General features: G+C 52.5%; 2 protein-coding genes across 4 annotated transcripts; both read right to left on the bottom strand.

Annotated features, from left to right (window-relative positions):
- Nucleotides 1-1,311: 1,311 nt before the first annotated feature.
- Rhot2 (ras homolog family member T2) lies at nt 1,312-6,701 on the bottom strand. 2 transcript variants are annotated; one of them, XM_051181074.1, is made up of 18 exons: nt 6,603-6,701; nt 6,460-6,518; nt 6,293-6,374; nt 6,148-6,191; nt 5,311-5,364; nt 4,904-4,956; nt 4,718-4,826; nt 4,518-4,619; nt 4,276-4,374; nt 4,077-4,185; nt 3,878-3,998; nt 3,523-3,607; nt 3,310-3,452; nt 3,126-3,226; nt 2,921-3,051; nt 2,731-2,811; nt 2,165-2,587; nt 1,312-1,960 (listed from the first exon to the last, which is right to left on the bottom strand). In XM_051181074.1, the coding sequence occupies exons 1-17, from the start codon at nt 6,637-6,639 to the stop codon at nt 2,417-2,419; spliced, it is 1,581 nt and encodes a 526-aa protein (XP_051037031.1). In that variant the 5' UTR covers nt 6,640-6,701; the 3' UTR covers nt 1,312-1,960; nt 2,165-2,416. The 2 variants fall into 2 exon arrangements, with proteins under 2 accessions (XP_051037031.1, XP_051037030.1); XM_051181073.1 differs by having other exon boundaries at nt 2,169-2,587.
- A 319-nt stretch (nt 6,702-7,020) lies between these two features.
- Wdr90 (WD repeat domain 90) lies at nt 7,021-24,003 on the bottom strand. Of its 2 annotated transcripts, none has more exons than XM_051181072.1 (41): nt 23,649-24,003; nt 23,375-23,551; nt 23,184-23,292; nt 22,842-23,003; nt 22,511-22,625; nt 22,350-22,417; nt 21,894-21,988; nt 21,606-21,824; nt 21,185-21,253; nt 19,941-20,051; nt 19,718-19,863; nt 19,581-19,638; nt 18,306-18,424; nt 18,054-18,215; nt 17,843-17,973; nt 17,661-17,777; nt 17,068-17,303; nt 16,740-16,879; nt 16,439-16,569; nt 15,261-15,391; nt 14,816-14,977; nt 14,563-14,691; nt 14,232-14,347; nt 14,117-14,157; nt 13,797-13,928; nt 13,380-13,571; nt 13,036-13,133; nt 12,556-12,658; nt 12,256-12,377; nt 11,958-12,117; nt 11,676-11,866; nt 11,191-11,359; nt 10,990-11,101; nt 10,474-10,645; nt 9,040-9,162; nt 8,718-8,892; nt 8,476-8,606; nt 8,249-8,392; nt 8,062-8,181; nt 7,840-7,924; nt 7,021-7,483 (listed from the first exon to the last, which is right to left on the bottom strand). In XM_051181072.1, the coding sequence occupies exons 1-41, from the start codon at nt 23,979-23,981 to the stop codon at nt 7,326-7,328; spliced, it is 5,664 nt and encodes a 1,887-aa protein (XP_051037029.1). In that variant the 5' UTR covers nt 23,982-24,003; the 3' UTR covers nt 7,021-7,325. The 2 variants fall into 2 exon arrangements, 1 of the variants encoding a protein (XP_051037029.1); XR_007834275.1 differs by having other exon boundaries at nt 7,419-7,483; nt 8,062-8,131.
- Nucleotides 24,004-25,357: the final 1,354 nt, after the last annotated feature.

The raw sequence follows: 25,357 nt of genomic DNA, 5'->3' as shown, positions 1-25,357 counted from the left end.
CTGAGCTGGGAAATGCTTGTAGTAAACACACTCTCGTCCTTATTATTTGCAGTGTTCCAGCAAGGAAGCACCAGGTCCAGCAAAGCAAGCCCAGATACCAGGTGGTAGGGTACTGCCACTGCTCACACCCTTACCCCCTACTGGTGGCTAAGGCTGGAAGCCCTAACCAGATTTTCTCTGCACTGGATTTGAGACAGCAGGGCCTCCAGCGCAGAAGCACCGGACTCAGACACAGGGGATAGATAGCCAGGCAAACACAGCCTTCAGAAGGTAGGACCACAGCTTGGATAAGAGAGGGTATTTGTTTCTGAGGACAGTGACTGATGGTGACAGACCAATGGGATATGTAATCATGGCACCTCTCCAAGTATCACTCAAAATGGAACTTTCTGCTGCAGAGATGCAATGGCAGTTCCTCTATAGAGAATATAGCTGCTTACAAAAAGCATCCTGTCCAGATAAAAAGTGGGACAGAAGGCCAAGACATTGGCAAAGGGGAGGGACTCCTCCTTTCAAGGACCCTTATTAGGCAGACATTCCGGGGCAGGGAGTACCTATCTGCCCCAACTTAAATTGCACACTGGTTATCTGGATATGCGGATGCCTGTCTCAGTGTGCTTGGTAGCCATATGCAGGGTAACTCTAAGCCTCACTGTCTATCCTCCCCTCAGCTTCTGGCCAGGCAGGATCTAGCCTCTGTCTATCCCTTACTCATAACAGTCAGGCTACACATAAAGCCTAGGTTCTCAGCACAGCCAGGCAGGCTGACTGGCCAAAGAATGGCATGTGGGTAATAAGGAATCACCTACACCCCAGGGAGGAAATAGGCATGTGCATTGGACCTATCACACACAACCAACCCATTGGTGGGTCCTGACTTTACTGATCAGCAGACCCCAACTGGATCTACCACAGCCATTTAACACTGACTAATGAGACCTCAGAATAGGGACCCAGAAACAGAGGGAGACAGGAGGGTCAGCTGACATTTCTAATTCACACAGACAGAAGTCACATTTAGACTGATTGAAGAAAAGCCATTTTTAAGGGGCTGAAAAGATGGCTTGGTGTTTAGGAGCATTTGCTGCTCCTGTAGAGGACCTGGATTTGTTCCCAACATCAACATGGTGGTTTATAGTCATCAGTTAACTCCAGTTCCAGGGGATCTGACACACTTATCTGGCCTCCGTGGGCACCAGACACACATACATAATACACTTATATATATGCAGGCAAAACAAACATTTAAGATAAGCATTTAAGAGAAAACAAAACAAAACAAACCAAAAACAACGTCTTGAGAGACCAACATCCAAGATATGGAAAAGTGAAGTTTAATCAGGAAACCCAATTCCACTTTCTCAGCAGCTGGTACTGTGTGGGTAAAGCTCCACACTATACAGAAAGGTGAGAACTATGTGACTATCAGGTCCCTCCTCGATTTGACCACCATCTCTTGCCCCCACATGCCTACTGGCCATACTGAACCAGGAAGCACCCTGAGAACTCCTGGTCCCAGTCCCTGGCTTCCTTACCCACAACTGAGCCCCTAAAACACAATATTCCCTCCAAGGCTAAGGCCTCACACCTGCCACCTGTACCCTCAGGCTTAGCAGGACAGGGCAAAATACAGCCCTGTTATGGAGCAATAGGTTTTTGAAGCCAAGGTTTAGAAATGAAGTCCCTGAGCAGGTACCCCACATCAGCCCTGGGGACCCTGTAGCCACATAGCTATTACACACCAAGCTGAGAGTCCATACTCCTCTGCCACGTGGGCCCCCACAAGGCAGCAGTGTGCTGTGCCTTGATTAGGAGAGGCTCATGGGTCCTTCATCATCGGCTCTTCACAAGGACCCTGTATAGTGAGAAGCTAAGGACAGCAGCCACTGCAGTTCCGACAGCCACCAGCATTCCTCGGAGCCAAAAGGAGGGGGGGTGTAGCTCTGTGTGCATCAGGTGTCTGTGGAGAGATGAATGTGCAAGGCATGTGCTAAAAGCTCACTGAAAACCCATGTCCATAGCAGAGGCCAGCCAGGCCAAAGGAGGACACCCAGCACGGCTCTCGGGGCCAAAGGCCCCACCCTGCAGCTCTGACACCTTTGTACCCAGATGATAGACTAAGCCCTGGGATAGCCACCCCACACTAAGCCTGTGTTAGGTGTACCCACGGGAAGGTGGCCATGGTAGCAAGTTGGGTAAAGACAGCTGTGCTGGGCTGTGCTGGTCCCAAGCAGGAGAATGAGGTGGGGGCAGGCAGCCGGTGTCTGCGGCAGAATTCAGCTGGTGACAGGCCTGGCTCGGCAACACCTTCAGGGAGATCAGCTTTGGAGGAGATAAAGAGGCAGGGGGTTTGCCCGTCCATGTAATGGTGCTGCCAGGAAAGAAACATGAGAACTGAGCTTGTTGGCCTATTTAGCTAGCTTATGGCTGGGTTCCCCTTATAGGACCCTAGGTCAGAACTTGCCTTGTATATGGTGGCACAGTGTACAAAGGTCTTGGGGTCACTGCTATCAAACATTAAGCAAGCGACATCACAGGTAGTGTCCAAAGAGGTGTCCAGCAGGCTCTCAGCGCTCACTTCACACAACTGGGACAAACAATAGCCTTAGCAGCTTCACAAGGCTTGGCCCCCGATGGCCACCCTGGGACAGCTCCATCAGGAGGCACAATAGGGGACACGGAGTGTCACAGGTCTACCCTCCAAGACAGGGTATATAGTCCCTCACTCACAATCAGGTACTTCTCTTGTCCACTGACCCTCACTGTATTGATGGTGTGCATGGGGTGTCCCTCAGGGAGTTCTCTGGCCTCCTGTGTGAAAGTAGGAAAGAAGCCTTCATCTCCTGGCTCCAGAGTTCCCTGTGGTACCTCTCCTGCCCCTTAGTTCCCAGGTAGAGGCTGGGGCCACCACAATTCTCACCTTCAGACTGTAGCCAAGGAAGGCTTGTAAGAAGGCTGACTTGCCCACTCCTCGGGCTCCCAACACCTTACACATAAGAACATTGCGCTGCGTCTGCCCTTTCTCCTGGTCTAGCCTCTTTTCACGGGTAACTGTAAAGAGCTCACATGAGGGGGTTGGCCACTAAGGAGGAGCTGGGCCCGGGGCCAAAAAAGAAGCTACCCACCTGTGATGGCCTGTGCTTGGGAGTCCTGCTCACAGAGGGTGGGGTAACCCAGGTAGCCAAGGTGTGCAAGGCATTGCTGGACATCTAGGTAGGTCACCAGGCTGGGGGTAAAGAGAAGCACAGCGCTAAGGGGAGTAAGGCAAGGGTGGGTAGGAATAGACAGACAGGAGCAGACTGTACTTACGTCCACTGGCAGAGATAGCCATGTAAGGTCAGCTGGCCAGCCTGAGTGGGGACTGTGTATGAGAGTTCTCGGCCCCAGGGAGCCACTGAGAACACACTGAAGAGATTCTGTAGCTCCGTGGATGAGAGGGCACCATCATGGTCCTATAGGCAGAGGGGCTGTGGTGATACGTGCTTAGGTGTGTTGAGGGGCAGGTGAGGTAGTGGTGCTCACCTGGTCATGCTTCTCAAATACCCGCTGCACAAACTGGTAGCCACGGTGGTTGAGCTCTGTGCTGCAGCCAGGGGGCACATGGAGCCTGTGGGGATGTGAAAGGTTGTCTAGTGCACTTCAAATATCACAATGCAGGACCTGCCTGGGCAGTAAGGCACCCCAACATAACTCTCTGGTCACACAGTTAGGGCTAGACAAGGGGAGCAGCTATGAGTGTGTGTTGAGAGGCCAAGCTGGAGTCTCCAGGTCACAAGATTAAGACAGATCCAACAGGAAGCCCCGATCCCAGACAGTCCCAGTGAGCAGGACCCACTCCAAGAGTATAAACCTCACTGCCCACCCACATGCAACTCACGGTGGGCAGAGGTAGTCAGACGTCAGCTCCAGTGAGTCACTGTAACCAAAGCGCCGTAGGATAGTCCACGTGGTCTCATGACGGCCACGTTGGATGAAGAGCGTGTTCAAGAAGAGGAAGCCTGTGAAAGAGTGGGGAGGGCTAGCACTCAGCCCAGCCACTCCCCACACAAAAGGACATCAGATGATGTCTGCCTCACCTTCCAGGGTCAGCTGGTTGTCCTGTACACCACCTGCCACATTCTTGCATACCACCCTTTTCACATCATCTAGGGCCTGTGGGGCCAGGGGATGGCCAAAGCAGGACTTCTGCCTCCGGTAAGAAAGTGCTTCATATCAGTCAGCTGCCCATGATTACTCTCTTATGAGGGTAGCTAGGGCCTTGGGGTAGGACCACACCTGGAAGGCATTGAGCTCCTCATCGCTGAGTGCCTGGTCTAGGTCCTGATCTGAGAGCTTGAAGATGCGTGTGAGAGCCTGGGCGCACGCAGGTCTTAGCTGCAGGGACACAACACCAAGTGGCCCTTTCCCTGTTCACCCTGCCAATGCTCCCATTCATTTGCTCTCCTTGTCCATCGCCCCACACAGACCTTGGAATGAGTCTTGGGGAAGTACGTGTGTATCCCTCACCCACTACTCACCTGTTTGGCCTCAGGGTCATAAAGCGGGGCCGTGGGATGCAAAACAGCCTTCTGGGCATAGTAGAACAGTTCTGAGATATTCCTCAAGTGCTTGGCTGAACACTGGACAAGGGTGGGGACAGAATCAAGGAGGGATCCAAGACAGACCTAGGGAGCTACTGCAGGGTCTTAACACAGACCTACTCAAACTCCCTGCTCACCTCTACACAGGTCTCTATCTCAGGAAACTGGCTCATGATGGGTAGTACAGCTTCCATGGTACTCCCTGGTCGCAGGTCTGACTTATTGCCTACCAGGATGATGGGCAACCTGGGAGAGAGGCCATGATCACCAGGGATGGGGAACAGGTGGGGTCTAGTCCCCCTAGCTGAGGCCCTGCTGGTCACCTGGGCCCTGTTGCAGTCCTGCCATTCACCAGGGGGATCCACTTGGTTCGTATCTGAAAGACAGGGTCCAAATGTGAAGGAAGAATGCACACATGCTCCCCAACCTGGGGCTGAACAAGCTTTAGGAGTGGAGCTGAGCTGGAAGCCAGCTGTGGTCCTGTGGATGAAGCTGGTGGGAGACTGAGGATGACAGAGAGGGACTTGTCTGATCCCAACAGCTGCAATCTCCCCAAGCAGGTCCCTAGCTCAAAGGTATGGGGATCCCTGAAAGGCTCAACAGAGATGAAGCTGAGAATGAGGACTGGGGAACAAAAGCCACTATGTACTGCCCAGGTTAACTGCAGCCAACCAAGCCAGGCACTAGCAGCAGGGGCTGAGAACGGACAAGGAGCTCCCCTCTTGCTCACCTTTTCAATGGTGGCTTCCTCAGACACATCGTACACCACACACACTACATTGGCCTAAACGAAAGCAAGACACATGGTAACCAGAGGCTGCCTGTTCACTATAAACAGCATGGGGCACTCCAGTCTGCCCCAGGAGCTCACAGCAGGATGGGCAATGAAGACTGGGAAGCCCACCTTTACCAAACAAGCCTCTCCCTGCCAGCATTCCCTAAGAGACATCAGACACTAGCACCATGGCTGTAGTCAGCACATCCTTGTCCTAAGTGCTTAGGACAGACCCACCACATGCAGGGTACAGTCTTGACCAGGATCTCTCACTTTCTAGCTCAGTACAAGCAGCAAGGACGCTGTGGATAAGGGCAAGGAGGCACTGCCTGCACCCATAGGGCACTGGCTAAAGGACTGCATTCAGGAACACGGTAACTCTGGCAATGGTTAACTCCTAATTAAGATGGCACCCACCACAGCCTGGGGAACCTGGACAGCAGACTGGAGTACAGAGCCATGGTACTGGAGAAAGGCAGTATAGTGTTTAAGTAGAAGCAGTTTAAGACACATGTATCTGCTCCCCTTAGACCCTAGGCAGGAGCAAAGAAGGGAAGTCCCTTCTCTCTCTGCAACTAATGGAGGTACTGGTCCAGTCCTGGTTCCCAGAAAGCTGTGATCTGGGAAAGCCAATAGCATTCAGTGCTGAAGGTCACAGTAGAATTAACAGGGTCAAGCACAGCCTGTCACCTAATCCAGCTCGGCAGAAGAAGCCGATTAGGACTAGGTAGCAGCAAATTAGGACCAATGAATGGTGCTCAATACCCACGGGCCCTCAGGATCTCCACGCACCTTGTGGATCTCCTCCTGAAGTTCCTCCTCTGTCTGCTCCGCTTCTAGAAGGAAAAAGAAAGCGATGCGGAGAGGCTGTCCAGCTGACTGCAGACCGGCTGAAGGCCCAATACAAATTGGCTGAGGGGGCAGCACTTGGAGATACCTGAGTAATCCACGATGTGGGTGGGCACCTTCTCCGGGGTGACATCGGCTGGGATGGTTATCTCCTCCGCGCGGGCAGGAACCTGCAACAGGTGGGTCGGAATTGACTGCGGAGCACAGCCACCCAGAGCCTCGCATCCGCCCCAGTGTCCAGTCCGGCCCGCACACCTCCTCGGGAAACTCCTCGCCGACCAGCGACAGGATCAGAGAAGTCTTCCCGACCTGGGCTGCACGCAGAGAGGGAACAGTAGTCAGGAGCATGGCGGAGGTCACAGCGACCCTACCCGTTTGCCCGCGATCCCAGCACCTACCCTCGCCTAGCAGCAAGATGCGCACGTCACGCCGCATGGCTGCCGCCCGCAGCAGCTACTCAAACCAACCCTTCCCGGCCCAAAATGAACCAACTAGACCCAATCCCAACTCAACCCTCTCCTTCAACCCGCTCAAGCCCCCACACTTCCTGTCTCTAATCCCGCCCTCGTCCAAACTTCCGATCCCGCCCGCGCAGCTCCAGCTAGTGGTTGAGCTACGCGTCGGCGCCACCACATGGGTGCTCCTAATGCTGCAGGTGATGCAGCCAGTTCTCTTGGACCCAACAAGCTTCTTTGGTGAACAGGCCAGTGGTGAGAAAGGCTAGACAAAGGACATGATTGGGGGTAGGGGCAAAGACTGAGCTCAGGACTGAAGTGATTCAGAGATGCAATTTATGGAGCAATAAAAAACAATGTATCAATATAGCAAATGCCAGGTTTTATTTAAACTGTACATAATAAAAACAATAAAACAACCTTCATCTGGAAAACCTTCCCAGTCTTATGTGTGTGTGTGTGTGTGTGTTGGGGGAAGAGGGAATGGTTTGGGGGGTCAAATCCATGTCCTCACACACTCTAAGACATTGCCACACCTTCATCTTCCTTAAATCTTTGCAGGTCACCCACATGCAAAATGATGTAGTTCTGAAGCCTGCCCCAGCCATCCTGGCTCAGCACACAGTAATCCACAGCCTGGCTTTTCTGCCTATTCCTAGCAATAGTTCAGGGGCTGGTGACTTCCCACACGAGGATCTCATTGTGAGCAGCTGTGAAGAGCAGTCTGCCAGATGGGGTGAATCTACACAGGTGTACTGAGTCATCATGGCCTTCAAAGTCCTGGGCAGTCCCTGACACACAGTCTAGGAGCCTCAGCATGCATTCTGTGGGTAGATGACAGGATGAGAGGGACAGGCAGCACCCAGAGGGATGCCCAGTCCTCTTGTGCTCCCAGCCTGACTCAGTGCTAGCTAGCACCAGGGAATCTTGCTGAGAGAAGTCAAGGCCATGATCAGTCTCTATACCCCCAAACTTGCTATGGCTGAAGGCCATCAAAGCTGCCCTATTTGTCTCAGTGCATGTGCTACAGTTAGTTGGTAACTTGCACCTTGCCTCTGAGCTTAGGCCCTCTTTGGGGCTATGTCTCCACACTCTTCAAAAGAGAGGGAGCCCCAAGGCACAGAGGTGAAGCCAGTTAGCCACTCCCCCAAACAGCACAAGGGTGTCTATGAACACTCACCAGCAAAGCCAACCACCATGAGATGGGCTCCTGGGGACAAGCTCAAGGACATGGCAAAGAAGGGCAGTGGTGTCTTCTGCACCACCTGTAGGAGGACAGCAAGCAGGGTGACTTTGGGGACTCCTGCTGGGAACACAGCCCAGGCTCTATGGCCTTATGATCCTGCGATGCACAGCCCTTTATGCCCACCTACAATGCAGTACCTATTATGAATGCACAAACCTGCTTTTGACGGAGACTGTAGAAGACCACCTCTTCATGTGCACCAAGGCCCACACACACCAGTATTGCCCTATCCCAAGGGCAGAAGGCAGCAAGAGATGGGGGCAGGAGGCCTAGAGCCTGTGAGAAATAGTGTGTTGAGTTGTGCAGGTCCCAATTCCCACCCATATGCCCCTGGAACTCTTACCTCTGAGGTGACAGGTGCAGGGAAGCTCAACCACTCCAGGAGCTCACAGCGGTCCCGGAGCCAGTCAGAGGCCCATACACTGACTCGCTGGTCTCCACTTGCAGCCAGCCACAGGTCTACACCCTCTACCCCCAGGTCTCCATACTGGGAGAAATGAAGGATGTGAGAACCTGCAGACTTCCCATAGCACCCAGACCTCTTCCCACCATCACCTGAGGTTGCTTTACTTCTTTGCTTGTGCTCTGGATAGCAGAGATTGGAGCACCCCGGTGGTCACTGAGTACACGGAAGGTCATTCCCGTGCAGGGGTGGCTTATAGCCACAAGCCCATCCTTGTCTCCAGATAGGATCGTCTGACCTGTGCCAGATGGAGACTATGTTATCACCCTGTGAGCTTAGCCCATGCCCTGAAGAGTAATGTAGGCTAGATGAGGCTGGCACATCACTCTTTGGGACCCCATCTCCTCACCATCAGTGGAGAAGGCAATGGCTGTCAGAGCAGTCCGGTGGGGGTGCATCTTGAGCTCCATTGCAGTACGAGAGATGCTGAAGACTCGAAGTGTGCCATCACTGTAGCCTGCCACCACCTGCTGCTGCTCTGGGCGTCCACAGGATGGGGGGGTCCATGCAAGGCAGAGGCAGCTCTAGTGTCCCATGGTGGGGGAAAAAAAATCAGCATTTTCCCCAGGGAGGTAAAAAAGGCACCAGCTTCAGCCCATGGGAGCACAGCACATGATCTGGGCTCCACTTTGAGCATACACTAAGTCTGCCCCCCGGAACTTCCCACCTACCTGGTTCAGCACTTGGAACTGGATCACCAGCTCCATGCTGGCCAAAGACCACACCCTCACACTCCCATCCTCACCACACGTGGCACAGTGAGACTCGCTGGGGCTGAAGACCACTTCGTTTACCTGTAGGACCCCAGTATGGATGAGGGGATGCTCAGATGGGCCCTTCCTACCCTGATCTCCAGGACCAGGCTACCCACTTGGCCCAACCATCTCCACGTAAAGGTTCATAGTATTTCCCTATACCTGGGGATGACCCCATCAGTAGGCGGGACTTGGAAACCCATGGGAAACATTTACAGAACCTAAAATATATGTGACCACGTTCTCCAGCAGGCTACAGACTGAAAGCAAAAGCATAAGACACTTGGCTGTCTCCAGGGCTTATGACATGAGTGGCTTTGTGGCTTTTTTCCCCCTTCAGGCTGTTGAATGTCTTGATGGAGAAAACAGATGTGTATCTTGTGAGAAAACCACTGAGAATTAGGACTTTTGGAGGAAGGTAGCACAGATGCCATGAAGTAATGAAATTCAGTGCAAACTGATGCATGACATCGCACGAAGGAATTTCAAGGTTGGGAGTTGCTCAGGGGTCTCAGTTCTCATCTCTAGCTCCATTCAGCTGACGAACAGTGGGCTCATGATGTTCATATCATGGCTTCTGGGTCTGGCACTCCTATCAACTCTTGGTACTGGAAAGCAATCAGGACTCCCATCACAGCTCAAGGGCTCAAGACCCAAACTTGTGTGGGATAGAGAGCACGCTGGCTATTTGAACAATAGGAGACTGGCCACTGACACACAGGCTGGATGAACCTGGAAATCTGGTGGACAGTGAAGGGAACCCAATACAGGCAACATGCACAATCTATCACATGACTGTCAGGCATGAATAAATGCAGATACTCCCATCAACTGACTGGCCTGGCCCTAGATCTGACCACACCTGAAACATCCAGACTAGTTCCAACTGCATCTGAGGAGATCCAACCAGAACCTGCTAGGGCCTCCTGCCAACTGGACTCCACAATGGGACCCTGATGATGTCAGCAGAGGCCACCTGTGAGACATGCTAAGCAGGTGGTGTGTGTGTGTGTTTTTTTCTTTTCTTTCTTTTTTTTTTTTTTTTTTTTTTTTAACAAGTTACAAGAAAGAAAAGGAAAAAAGAAGAAAAAGAAGGAAAGGAAAGTAAAATCTTGCTAGGAACACTAGCAAGGATCTAGAAAAATGCTGCAGAGCCAGTCAGGTCAGGCCCCTAACAGACATATACAATGCCTGGAATCAAGAGGGCCCACCTGAGTCTCCCTAAGCATTACTATGAGCTGAAGCCAGGAGGATTAGGGTGAAAGAGGAGGGTAGTAAGTGAGCTTGCTACCCTAGCCTGCCATGCCTGGGGTGAAAATCCTGTCTTCCTAAACAGCTTAGCAGGCTTACCTTGCTCCTGTGGCCACTGATGAGGCGGGTGCTAGTCCCCTCTGTCCAGCTGATGTACCAGAGAGTGCCAGCTGTGGTGCCCACTACACCCATGTCCATGCCCCTGTCAAAGCTGGCACTCACAACAGCCCCATCCAGGGTCAGCTCACGTTCCATGAAAACAGAACTGGATCTAAAAGAAAAGGAGAAAGAAGTCTTGAAGCTGGAGACATGAGCCAGCTGAGTATGCCAGGTGATGAGGAAAACAGCAGCCATCTGGTGCTGTGTTCTCATAGGTAAAGGAACCAAGACTCTACAGAACCCAGGGGCCCGTCTCTTCTTGGTCTGTAGCCTGCAAGGCCCATGCTATGCCTGAGTGTACTCTCAAGGAGGGACCCAGCTGATGACAGATATGTAGGGCAACCCTCACTTGAGAACTGTGCTACAGGAGTACTGGCTTGCAGGAACCATCAAGGACTTGAGACTGCTACCGAGACCCAAGGAAATGGTGCAGGACAGAGGCCCATGGCAGCTCACCTGGCACTTGAGCCCTTGCGCCTCAGCTCTGGCACAATCCCCACAGCCCAAAGGCGCAGCCTTCTTGTGTTACTGCCACTGACCAGTCTTGAACCTGAGCACAGCAGGACTCCTAGAAGACAGGGTGGGTATGAGATGCCCAACCCCCAGGTTGCGACAGCTAGTACAATTGGACGGCCACAGAGGTTGTTGGGCACCTACCAATCTCGCCTTCATCAGCCTCCCAGGCCAGGAAGCAGCGGCCAGTGCCAGTATCCCAGACACAGACCTGGCCAGAGCTGGAGCCACAGTAGAGCAGGGGGCTGGCCCCATAGCAGAGTGAGGTCAACTCAGATGCCCCCAATTCCTCAGGGACTGGTTCCCGGTGTACCTGACAGAACACAAGGGTGGCTGTGGGTCAATGATGTCCTGAGGCAAACAGATTCCATCCTGTGAAGTTGCCCATGAAACACCTTGGGGCTGAAGAGATGGCTCAGCAGTTAAGAGCACTGGCTACTCTTCAGAGGCCCTGGGTTCAATTCCCAGAAAACACATGGCAGCACATAACTGTAATTCCAGTTCTAGGGGAATCTAACACCCTCACGCAAACATACATGCAGGTAAATCACCAATGCACATAAAATTTAAAAAAAAAAAATTAAAAAAAAAAAGAAAGAAAAGAAACATCTCAGCTATCAGCCTGATACCTGAAAGCTGCTGTCTCTTCCATGGTGCTGCAGGAGCCAGAAAGTAATGGCACTTGTGCCCACACAGGTGAGTTCATTGGCATCCCAGGGGTTGAAGGCCACACCATGCACAGGCTCTTGGAGGCGAGTGGATGACAGGAGTTCATAGGTGGCCAGGCTCCACAGGGCAAGCGTGAGGTCAGCATAGTCCCCTGGGGACACAAAACAATGATGCCAGGCAGAGTCCAGCCACCAGAGCTCTTCGGAAGTCTGCCCTTTCTCTGCTTACCCAAGTCCACCTACCCAGTGTCACAAGGAACTCATCATCTGGCGAGAAGGCCAGAGCTTGTACAGCTGTGTCATGGTGGGAAAGGAGGTGCCGACAGAGGCCCTTGGGAATATCCCAAATGCGGATCTGGCAGCGGGTAGCTGCGTTGCCACAGCAGGAGGCAGAGGCCAAGACCTGCAAGCAGAAGGGTGAGTGGTCAGTGGAGGAAGGCAGCTATGTATGCCTGCCCTTGCTGAATGGAGGAGAAACTGGGACGGTGCCCTTCACACTGAGCTAGAACCAAGCTCTGTTATACATGGGTAGTGTATGCACCTGGCCATCCTGGTTGAGTGCCAGAGTAGAAATCTCCTGGGGATGGCCAAGCCAGTGCTGCTGGGTACCAGAATGCAAGTCCTCCACCACCACCAGTCGACCACATGTGTAGGCAAAGAAGCCTGTAGGCGAGGAAAATGCCAATGTCCCTGTGACTGCTGGCAGTCAGACCTCATGGGGCTTGGCATAACAAGGGCATGTGCAGTGCCCTGCACTCTAGAAGTTTCAACTAACATCCAGTGTTCATTTGCTATGGAGGACCTGCCCTAGAGGAAGAGACTAACACTGTAGCAACTCTACCTGTATCAGGCCTCCAGACCATGTTGGCCCGCCCGTTCCCATTGTAGCCCACAACAGCCTTCAGTCGTAGCTGCTCCCTGCCAACGGGAGGGAAGGAGACACTCTACAAGGAAGCAGACCCAGAAAGCTGGCAATCAGCACAGCTGGCCCCAAAGCTACACAGGTAGTGTAGATTGGAGATATACAATGGTCAATTAAGGGACTGAAGGTATAAGTAGAGGGCCAGGTGGAACACATGGAAGCCATAGGAACTTGATGATCCTGCAGTGTGGAGGAGTCAGGGAGAGGCAGCACTGGAGAGAGACAGGATCAACAGAGCACCAGCTGGTTGCGTGTATGTGGGGGCAGGATGGAGTAAAAGCTACCCCTCTGGTAACAAGACCTAAACGAGAGCCCAGGGAAGACTGAGGGCCCACATTCACCAGAAAGGAGTAAGTACTCTTAGAAACCCCTTGAGTAGCAACATGGTGTGCTGCCAACCTTGACCCGTGTAGAGGCCTTAAATCGAGCTGTGAAGTGCTTGTAAGAATCTGGACGGGTTGGGAGTCCAGTCTTTACTCTCTGAAGGCTCCATTCACCTGGCAAGAGAAAAAAGAGGTCATAGAACAAACACTGAACTGCTTACTATCATCTGAGACCCCTCCCCAGACAAAAAGCCCCCCCAACCCTGCTAGGCTGAGAGCTGTGTTCCGCCCAGTTGCAGGTATACCAGGATTCCTCAGAGTCCTGGAGGCGACCTCAATTCATCTTTGAGGAAATATTTCTACAAGCCCCCAAACTGGCCTGACGGAGGCCTCAGTCCCTGCCCCTGGCCACCTGCTTACTTGTCTGGCTGGGGTGATAAGGAACTACAGCTGGTGCCCAAGAGCCCTTTGCAGCCTGCCGAGGACCATCCCCAGCTCCACTGGCCTCCCTCTCCACGAGCACGGGTGGAGTTGGCGCCTGGGCTTGAGGGAATGTCTCAGAGACACGGTCCTCCTCGCAGAGTCCTTCCTCATCTGATGTGGAGAAGGTGCCTAGGGCCGACAAGGAGAGGGAAAAAGACATGGTGGTGCACACCTTTCATTCCAACAAGTAGATCTCAGGGAGTTTGAGGCCAGCCTGGTCTACAGAGCTACACAGTGAGACTCTTGTCTTGAATTAAAACAAGAAAACAGCTACCTGACACCACCCCAGAATCAGCACCAAGGAACAGACTGAGCCAGTGTGCACCTACACCTGCCCAGGACCCCAACCCTTACCAGTGCTGCCTTCAAGGGGCCTGTCACGGATACTCAATGGTGGTGGTGATGCCTGAGATGGTATGGGTATTTGCTGACGAGGGAGTCCACTGGTCCCAGATGCCAAGTCCTCCAGCTGTCCTACACTGGAGTCTAAAGATAGAAAGACCATTATCAGGGTTAGGCATGTAAGATCTGTCTATTGGGGGGCAGTCTTGGTGGTGAATGCAGACATATCAGGCACGGGAGAGGAGATAACTCCATCTGCCCAACCCAGTGTCAGCCCCACACCAACTATCACTGCTCTAACCTCTTCTCCCAGCTGAGCCTGGGTCACTCACCGGCCTCATGGACTGGGGGCGCCCCGGGTTCACTTTGGTCACTGAGAACAAGAAACGGTGTTAGGGGCTGGGCAGCAAAAGGCCCATGCAGACATAGTGAAGGGTGGATACTTGCCTTTCAGGAGTGGCCAGAACATCCCAGAGGAAGATGGCATCCCCCACACTGAGGACCTGCTGCTGATCAGGTGTGAAGGCTACAACTCGCACAGGCTCCGAGTGGCCAATGTAGACCTAGGGACAGCAAGCATCACATCGTACATGGACCCTGAGCATGTCTAGGATTCTGTGCTCCCAGTATCTAGGTATCCCCATGTAGCACTGGGCCTCAGCAGGGAGAGGGCTCTGCACATCACCTTCTATCCTCTAGTCCCTGCCTTCCCTCACTTGGTCCTCCAGGAGTCTCCTCAACCACCTATGGGCAGCCTCTTGCTGCCCAGATCACATACCTGGCAGCTGGAATTTGGCTGTGGTGGATAATTCCACACTGTAATGGTCCGGCCAGTGGCTGCCAGCAGCAAATGAGCATCCACACTAAGAGCCAGGGAGGAGCAGGCTCTGGAGCGGGCACTGGAAAACTAGAATGAAGTATTCTCAAAGATGCCCCTTTGTGGTGGCACAGTGGACACTGTGGTGGTTTTGTGGTGGCTGCAGGGACAGGGAAGCGTCGGCAGGCCAACTGCCTGTTGTCCCATGACTCACCCTCCGGAGAGTGTGTCCTGATACAGCATCCAGTACCACAACCTTGTTAGTGGATGTAGACACCAGCAGATGGCTTGAGTCCTCAGGACTGAAGCAAACAGCCACAGCCCAGTCCAGGTGGTTGCTGGCCAGGTTGAGGGTGCTGATATCAACATGTAGTAGCTGGGGGACAAGAGACCACTAGCCTCCATCTCCAGGTTTAGAGGGTACCACCCAGAGCTTGGGAGGGAAGTGGCTTCAGGATTACCTACCTGGGTACCCAGACATAACCCTCATGTAGAAAGCTGACCTTTTGGAGATCATGGTGAGCCCAGGACCCCCTTTAGCATGGTGGATAGGCCTGGGACTGCTCCTGAGCAACTGCAGCCTCTTACGTACTCCTGGACCACTTCATACTCTGTATCTAGCCAGGCAGAACCCCTGAACTAGGAGGTCCCACACTTACCTCATCCAAGGAGGCTGACTCCATGACTGTCACCATGCACTTAGAGGGGCCCACAAAGGCCAACCGGCAGCTGTCTCCACTGACTGCCAGAACATTAGGGTTGGGGCCGCCATCCTGACATACCATGTTGGCTGTAGCAGCACAGGGCAGTGGGTCAGCAGGTGTGATGGGATACATTCAATCCCATCTCCCCTGCAGCATACACTGCCCCTCTACATCTTCCAAAGAACTTGGACTTGAGTTCACCAGTTCTCACAGGCCATGATCACATGACCACTTGGCAAGCATAAGTCAAGGTGGATCACCAGAGGTATAGATGCCCTCTGATCAGGTCTCTCCCAAACATTTTCCTGGTGCCCAGGCTGCCCACCTTCCACAGCAGGGTAGGCACAGACCCTTACTGATCCTTGGCTTGTGAGGAGGGTTCAGAGACCCTTCCTTGGTGAGAGGCACATGGCATAACATAGGTCCTGAATGTGGAGGTGATGGCCCTGCTCTGGTTAGATATTTTTGTAAACTTGACACAGCAAGGGTGATCTGGGAAGAGGGAACTTCAATTGAGAAAACTGAGAAAATTCTTCTAGAAGATTTGCCTATAAGCAAATCTGTGAGGACCTATTCCCTTCCTTCCTTCCTTCCTTCCTTCTTTCCTTCCTTCCTTTCTTTCTTTTTCTTTCTTTCTTCCCTTTGATTTTTCATGACAGGGTTTCCTCTGTGTAGCAGCTCTGGCTATCCTACAATTTGCTCTGTATACCATGCTGGCCTCGAACTCACAGAGATGCACCTACCTCTGCCTCTGCCTCCTGAGTGCTACGATTAAAGGTGTGTACTACCACACCCAGTGGAACATTTTCTTGATAAATGACTGATGTGGGAGGGCCCAGCCCATTTTGGCAGTACCAATTTTGGGCAGGTGGTCCTGGGTTGTGTGAAAAAGCAGGATGAGCAAGCCATGGGGCCCAAGACAGTAAGCAGCTCTCCTTCATGGCATTTGCTTCAGGTCCTACCCACACGTTCCTGCCTTGGTTTCCCTGGATGGACTCTAAGCTGTAAGGTGAAATAAACCTTTTCTTCCCCAAGTTGCTTTTGGTCACGGCCGTTTATCACAGCAATTGAAAGCTAACTAAGACAGGCTTCCACAGTGCCTTGGAAGCAACGTGAGTGGCTTGGAGCCTGACCTGCCACACGCAGGACGCAGCATCGGGAGACAGCACAGTTGTACTGGACCAGAGAGCCCTGAGAGCAGGAGCTGAACAGGAATCTGCCGTCAGGTGTGATGACCAGGCTGGTGATGGTCCCTCGGTGACGCCTGTACCACACATGGAACACTCACTGACCTTAGTCCTGGGAGCTAAGATGGAGTTCATGGAGGCACTGGCTTTCCTGCGAAGGGTCCTCCCCACTTGGGATCCCACATAGCTCCTCAGCTTCCACATTCACTGATAGTGTCAGAGAGCCCTGCCCCCCTGGGGCGCTCACGTGTGTTCTACCAGGACTCCAGAGTTCTCCAGGCTGAAGGAGCGTACAGCCCCACTGCTGAAGCCACAGAAGAAGTTTGGCAATGTGGGGTGGAAAGCAACGGCACAAGGGGTTTCATCAGAGGACGAGAAGTCGTACAGCTGGAGGGAAAAGGCCACCATGGAGGGTAGGTAGGGGCCAAGAGAACCCAAGAGACAAGAGTACCCAGTGTGGTTTTAAAACTAAGTTCCAGAGATTGGGCTGGGAGAACCAAATTCCCTGTGGCCCCCCCTTGCCTTTTGGTATGGCATCTGGACTTATCCCCTGTCTACCTTTTGCCACTCCCCACCTGTTGGAGGGTAGCCAGGTCCCAGATTCGGACAGTATGGTCAAGGGACACAGTGGCCATCTGACCCCGGTTTTGTTCTGTAGAAAGTGCCAGCACTGGAGCCATGTGAGAGCGTGTCAGCACAATATACTCCCGGGAGGGGACGTCCAGGAAGCCCAGGTGGCCTGAAGCAGTGGTGGACAGCACATGCAGGCCATCGGGACTGAAGGAGACTGAACTGACAGGGCCGTCGTGTTCTGTGGGAAGGGTGGGTCAGCAGCCTCTGGGGCTAACTCCAGGAAAGCTCATACCTCACTACATGGACCCTGAGGTCCCCAGGGCACAGACCACCTGTTCTGTTTCTGCCAAAGTCTCCAGGGTTTTGAAAGTACCCTGCTCACTAGCTACTGCCCCCAGAGTCCCTGTGAAACCAGCCTACAGCCAGCACTGGTATTGATAGGTAGCCAGACTCGGGACAACCCCCTGACCTCACAGCTCACTGTCCAGCTCAAGAATAGTGTTACCAAAACCAGATCCAGAGGATCCCAACCTCCCCTATGGCAGAGCCAGCACACCCCAAGCTAGGATAGATAGATAGACATCTGCAATCTCACCAGCCTCTAGGAGCACTGAGGAGAAGTCCAGGGGCCAGAGTCGCAGGTAGCCATCCTCAGAGCCAACGGCACATGTGGCAGTAGAGACGCTGAGGCTGCTGATGGCAATGCCAGACCCTGGGAAGGGCAGGCATCAGCACCTCAATGTGATGTCACTTCCCCCAGGGATGGGTGCCACCTACCCAAGCTGAAGTTCTGCTTCTCAGTGAGTGGAACACCAGGGGGCTGTGTGGGCAGCAAGCGGCGGACATGCTGCACAGTCATACGCTGATGGTCAATCTCCAGGATGTGGCCGCTATGGCTACAAACAAAGCTGCCCAAGGAAGGTAACAGGTGAGGCACGGTACTCAAGGTACTGGGGTGGAATGGGTAACAACAAAAGCAGGGACTCACAGTATGCTGGCCGAGGGCGCCAGGTGGCCATCCAGGACCCGTGCAAAGGCAAGGTCAGTGAGCTCCAGGGCACAGTACTCCCCTAGGTCCACAGCACAGGAGCGCAGGACACCACCCCGCAGTCGCCACAGCCGCACACTGCCCCTACCACATGACACCATCCTGTAGGCATGGAAGAGTAAGCAATGTGGAGCAGAGGGGCTCAAGGCCCAACAAACCCTGTCCCAGTATCATATAGTCTGGCTACATCACCTGGTTTCATCAAAAAAGGCAATCCGGAAGGCCTGAATATCAAAGTCAGTATGCACCTTCGCGAGAACCACTACCTCGCCACCAAGGCCTACCTGGTCTGTGCCCCAGGCCACCACCACCTGCAACAAACCCACCATGAACTCCAGCTGCAGACATCAAGCCCTGTGAGATCCTTGCCTGGCTCTGCCCTGAACTGAAAGGACTAGTTGTGGCCCCAGCCTCTCAACAGCCAGAGGCTTTCACCTGACTTAAGAGATCTATCTGGGGACATCGGGTCTGCATCTGTAGCTGCCTGTCGATATATGCAAAACCTGACTGAGGCTGGGTATATCTATCTCAGTGGCAAGGCAATTATCTAACATGTGAGGCCAGGATTGGAATCCTAGCATTCAGGAGGAAAAAGCCATAAGTAGCCTACACTGAAACACAGAGCAGCTAAATGCCCACAACTCTGATAACAGTGAACATTTAAATACAAATCTAGAGTACATAGCTTTAGCTGGCCTGGAGCTTGCTATGTAGACCAGACTGGCCTAAACACATGCCCACCTGCCTCTGCTTCCCCAGTGTTAGGGCTTTAAATCCAGAACTAGAAGCAGAGGTAGGAGGATCCCTGTGAGTTTGAGGCCAGCTTACAAGTTCCAGAACAACCAGGACTGTTACACAGAGAAACCCTATCTCAAACAAAAAAATGTGCCACCACACACAGCCCATCTTGATTCATTCTTTCTCTCTTCCTCCCTGTTTTTTTTTTTTTTTCTTTTGAGACAGAATTTCTCTGTGTAGCTTTGGAGCCTGTCCTGGAATTAGCTCTTGTAAACCAGGCTGGCCTCAAACTCCCAGAGATCCACCTGCCTCTGCCTCTGTCTCAAGTGCTGGGATTAAAGGTATGTGCCACCACTGCCCAGTCTGATTCTCTCTTTTTTAAAAAAAAAAAAGATTTTATTTTTATTTTATGCATATTAGCGTTTGTCTAAATCTATGTCTGTGCGCCATGCATGTGCAGTGCCCACAGAAGCCAGAAGAAGGCATTGGATCCCCTGGGACTGGGGACCCAGACAGTTGTGAGCCTCCTTGTTGATACTGGAAGTGACCCCAGAAGGCTCTGAAAAAACAGCCAGTGCTCTTAACCACTGAGTCATCTTTCTAGCCACATCTTAAAGCAAGGCATATACACTACTCTAATAAACAGAAATAAACAAAGACAAGAGTTTTAGAAACCAGAGGCTGGATGGAGCTCACTATCTAAGTACACCAGTTTTATTGACACATTACCGTCCTTCCATGTCTGTCCTTGCCCACACCGCAGAGGAGCGACCCACTACATGAGAAGCTGTAGAGATGGAAGATGAGGTCAGCGATTTCCGGGAACCTCCCACTCCCACTGCTCCCCCTCCCCAAGGCTACTGCACCTGAGGGAGCAGATGGTGTGCAGCGGGCTTCGGAAAAGGGACAAGCATGCCCCAGTCTGGAAGTCCCAGAGACGAACCATGCTGGGAGGCTGCACCTGGGCTGAGGCTAGCAGTGTATCATTTCCATCAAGTGCCAGGGCAGAGACCTGGAGAAGTATAATAAAGAAGAAAGGTATATGGCCTGTAGGCTCACCTCACCCACCCAGGCCCAAGAGGCTTATACCTTGTCTGTGTGGCCAAGGAAAAATCTCTGCTGTCTAGTATTAACCTGTAGAACGATGATGACTGCATGGCACGGGTAAACAACAGCCATGCTGTCTTTGGTCCACAGCGCCTAGCACGTGAGGGCCAGAACCAAAGTTACTCACAGAAACCTAGCCAAGTCCCACTTGGCTATTTAGAAGGGGAGGCTATTGCATGCATGCATGCATGCAAACACACACACACACACACACACACACACACACACACACACACACACAGACAAGCATTTGGCCACCCAGAGACACATCTGTACCTCCATCACAAGTATTTGTGGAGAAGATAACTAAAGACCCTTCAACATAAGAGAGATTGGTGATCTTTGGTAGCAAAAGATCAAAGACTCAGAGATCATGCCCAGAAAGGCCTGGTGAGTGCCCGGGGTCCTTGGTGGGCAGGAAGGAGGGAAACACTACTCCTTTCTAACCAAGGCTTCCCCTAGAAGCCCACTGCATATGCTGGAGCCAACATTCCACATCACACCCAGTTCCAACAGGTCTGGTCTGGATCAGAGAAACCCATACTCATAGATGGTCTGAAGATGTAACTGGGGAAATGGCACAGCTGTAAAGAGGGCTTATTACTCTTGAAGTGGACTCAAGTTCTGTGCCAAGTATCTACATGGTGACTCACAACTGCCCAAAACTCTTGTTCAGGGGATCTGATGTCCTTTTCTGATCTCTGTGGGCTTCTGCACACATGCAGTAAACATACATACATCCAGACACACACACATACACATAAAATAACAAATCTTTATGGGACTGGAGACTCAGCAGTGTAAAGCTCTTGTTGCTTTTACAGAGCTCCCACATGACTGCTCACACTATACAACTCCAGTTCCAGGGTACCCAGTGCCCTCTTCTGACCTCTCTGGCACTCCTGGAACACATACATACATACATACAGGCCTAACACTCATACACATAAAATAATTTTTTAAAAAGGACGTAATCCAGAGCTACTCAGTCTTTGGGAGCCCTTTAATCCAGCCATTACCTGTCAGACTTTGCCAGATAAATAGGGGACACCCATGACCTGACTTACATTTGTCCACACAGGAATGAACAGATGTGGGCAGGGCATGGCTTCTTAAGGACCATAGGGAAGAAAGTACCCAAAAACAGGACTAGGAATCTGTCCGTTCCAAAAACTCACTCATGCCACCCAATGAGAACTGGCCTGGAAACTGCCTTAAAACCTCACCCATTGGGTACTGTGACCCCCAAAACCGATGACTCCCTTCAGCCTCAGGACTGGGTCTGGGAGGAAAAGCTGCAATAGGAGAATGTAAAATGAGATCTGAGGAAGTCACTCCATCCCCTCCAAATGTCCCAGCTGTGCTACTTTTCAAGGAAAGGTTTGGGTACAGGGTGGAGGGTAGGAGAGTGGAGGGCAGGCGCAGCAATCTTCTAGCTGTAGTGGTAGAGCCTCCAGAAACACCATGTCCCGTCCCTTAACAGACTATCTGGGGTGACCCTTAGGGTTGGCAACAGGAACAATCCCTTCTTTATTCATCAGCAAGTTCTCTTGATCAATGCAAGGAGGATTGGAAGCCCATCCACTGTGAATGCAGTTCAGGGGCCTCATCTCACTAATGCCCAAATGCCTTCAGATGGGCACTCACCTTACAGGAGCCGAGGTCCTCAAGGGCCATGGGCACCCCAGATGATTTGTCAGCAATGGCATGTCTACCACTGACCACCGTGTGTGCATCAGTGGCCTCATCCCAGGCTGAAGAGTGTTGGCCAGGGATGCTGGCAGCACCTATGCTGGAGACCTCTGGATGCTTGTAGGTCAGGCTAACCTCTGGAAGAAGCCTGGGTGTTGAGGGGACCTTGCAGGGCTGTAGCAGAACATGTACCATCAGCACCCTAGGGCCACCACTCCCTAGCCCTTTCCCAAGTGCACTCACCAATACAGGACCAGACATCTGGGCCACAGGGGACCTGTTGCTCAGCAAAGATTTGGCAAAGACCACTGGATGAGGCAGGCACTGTGACACATGCCCTAGAAGATTACAACAGAGTGAAGTGACAGAATGGAGTAGCAAGGGGCCGGCAAAGGTACAAGGCAGAAGAGGTAGCTCCCCTCACCCATTCTATAGATACCACATAACAAACATTGCCATCAGTCTACCCTAGACCCTGCAGCTCTCCTCACAACTGAAAAGCCTGGGGATCAGATGCCATTTGCATAGACCTTAAATATGGTTCTAGAATCTCAGATGACCACCAGTTATGCCCATCTCTGCACTACCTCCAGGCTGCCCCAGGCACACACCAGTTAGTCTCCACACTCCTGAACCCCTTAGGATTCCCCAATCCTGTTCCCACCAAGCCCTATGCACCATGTAGTGCCACAAGCCTACCTGCCTCTAGAGGGGTACAGCTCTTTTCAACCTGCTCATACGGTGCTCTTGAGCCATAACTTGGAAACCTCATGGGTGGCAAACACAGGCAGAGGCAAAATCAGTATCTAGAGGCTGAAGGTCACTTGGCCCCTCACCACCAGAGGTTCAGAACCACTCACCGAACATGAATGTAATGGTCATGCCATCTCTCCCCTTTTGGCACTGGGAAGGCCATTTCTCGAGGCACAGGGTTGACAGGCAACTTTACACGCCGGGCCTCAGTGACAGTGACAGCTACAATGATCAGGGTTGTTCTAGATCAAGAGGAGTGTGTCCTATCCCTTCCCATCCCAGGCAAGATGCAATACCAAGCATCTGCCAGTGTATTGGTGGGCCACCAGTCCACCCCATTGCCTTTTCTAGAACTGGGGGCGTTGATGCATGGCTCTCATCTGCCAGAGGAGGGTCCCAGCCTTCTGATTAGGGTGGGACATGAAGTGTGGACCTTACCGGGGTCAAAGCACAGATCACTGGTGTAGAGGTTTCTGACTAGTAGACTGGCACAGAGCCTGATGCTCTTGAGGTGGCCATAGTGCCGGCTCAGGTAGAATATCAGAATGTCATGAAGGTCCAGCTGTAGGTAGGTCCAGCGGGCATTAGGAGGAGCTACACCTGCCAGGTTTGCAGGACAGGTGCAAGTTCAGCATCTACCATTTTCTTTCCCCATTTCCATAGTTGCAACCCTCTCAGCCCCAGACCCCAGCAGCTCTCGGGCCACACACAAGCCCAGATGGGCCTGTACCATTCCTTTCTAGGCCTTCACGCTCTCCTTCCTGAACCAGGTGTCACTACCTCTTCTGGGCGACTTAGTCTCGAAGACAAAGGGGAACTGAAGCCATGTAGCAGAGGACTTGAACTCCTTAAAGAGGTTGGAGAAAGACACACGGATGACCTGGCCATCCTGTGAGACAGAGTGAGGCCATTAGATGGAGATTACAGGAGAATAAGCATTAAACACACAGCCCTTCTTCTAATCTGAGCACCTCGGTGGACACGTCCAGGTGGATGACAAAGTGCTTGGTAGGCAGGGGCCGGAAAAGCACATACAGGTACCGCCCAGTCAGCCCCAGAGACTGAGTGCTAGTTCTAGGGAGCTGGATGTAGTTGCTGGCAGAGACAGACCCACGGATGCGATACACGGCGCTCCTCAGGACCTTATCCTAAAAAGAAAGAGTTGCTGCGAACAGCGCAAAGCTGGAGGATACAAAGAGTGCCCATCGGGAGATTTCTGAGGAACAGGAAGGCCCCGACCAGTACCGTCACCACGGCCACATCTCCCTCTTTGCTGGACCGTTTCCACTCATCCACCCTGAAGTGTCTGAATACGTTGAGGAAGGGGTGCTGCCAAGCTGCAGAAGGGACGCCGCCTGAGCACCGGTCTTGGGCAGCGCGCCGTGACCCTCCCCCTCCTCTTGCGGGCCGGGCTTCCGCGCGAGGAATAGTCAGTGATGCAGGGGGCGCCTCGGACCCGGTACACCCGGGACGCGAGACCCGACGACAGCGCTCCAGGCGCGCACAGCTACCTCCGGCCATGGCAGTACAGCTCGCGCTTCCCGCCTCAGCTGACGCCGTCCTACGCAAGACACGCATCACGGCGCCTAGCAACAGCCACCGGGCACCTTTGCGTCACTTCCGCCAAAGCAAAGCACGGAACTCCCATGGCTGTGTGACACCCGGTTGCCTAGCAGCCTCCTACACCCACTTCCCTACTCCAGGCTCTGGAGTTCCTCAGCCTCTATTGGCTCGCCCTGGGCACTCCACCGCTGTCACTTCCTGTTTGGGCCTCTGTGGCCACGCCCAGCCCTCTCCAGGCCATCTGTTTTAAGTAGGGATGGTCGCCAGCCCTCTCTGAGGCCTCCGTACTTGAGAGGCTGAACCTTTTTTCTCCGTACTTGAGAGGCTGAACCTTTTTTCTGTATGTGAGCAGGAGAGGTTATGACAAGTACTGTCCTTGTCCACGACCTACCCAGTCTGGGCCTCATCTATGCTTTCCAACCCTGTGGAAGCGCCTGATCAGCTCCCAGTTACTCTGGGTCTCTGCCTCAGGAAAACAAGTTACCAGTGCCCGCTGGGGCTAGGTTCCCAAACAACCACAGTCAGCACAGGTTCACCATATACCCAAAGACGCTTGAGACATCTTTTCCTAATATCCCCCAGCCAGGCCTACAAGCTTGAGTGAGGAGGCAGTACCTGCAGTCCAGGGCTAGGATCCCATTCCCGTTCAGTCCCTGGGTAAAGACTGGACGCTGCCTCTAAGTAGAGACATGCCCCGGTTAATCATGTCAAGGACCTGGCTAGGGAACCATCCCTAGTAGTTAGGGTTCACCTTACAATAAAGTGCACTTTTTTTTTTTTTTTAGAATTCCTGTTTCCTACTGCAGTCCCTCCCAACAAAGTCATTGGAAGTTTAGGCTGGGTCTGCCAGTCTGAGGCCTCACTGTAGGGGGTGATGGAATGACTTTTTTTTTTTTTTTTTTTTTTTTTCAGACACTGGCCAGGGATTAAGTATGTTTCTAAAAAGCAAGTAATGTATTGGGTTCCTTGTTCTTTTTCACCTTTTTTATTTGAGACAGAATCTATGTAGCCTTGGTTGTTCTAGAACTTGTTATATAGACTGGGCTGGTTTTGAACTCAGTGTCAGCCTATAGAATTCAAGGATTAAAGGCCTGGGCCACCTCCCTCCAGAGATGCTTGCAGCTAGGTGCCTGACCTCCTTATCTGCCTCATCTGCAACAGCAAGGCTTTTGTTTTTCCTTCTTCCTTCCAAGCAGATTAGATTTACAGCTTTCCTGCCCTGGGGTTTTTCTTTTAAAGACCAGTAAATTCTCAAACCCTTGTTTGAGTCTGTTCTTTGTCCTTGAGATTGTTGGTGTCCATTTAAGACAGGGTCTCTCTATGAAGTCCTGGCTGTCCTGGAACTTACTTCCTGGGACCAGGCTGGCTTCAAACTCAAATCCTGCCTGGTC

The sequence above is a fragment of the Phodopus roborovskii genome, unplaced genomic scaffold (assembly GCF_943737965.1).
Source record: "Phodopus roborovskii unplaced genomic scaffold, PHOROB, whole genome shotgun sequence".
NCBI classification, from domain to species: Eukaryota; Metazoa; Chordata; class Mammalia; order Rodentia; family Cricetidae; genus Phodopus; species Phodopus roborovskii.
This window is presented reverse-complemented; position numbering and strand designations above follow the sequence as displayed.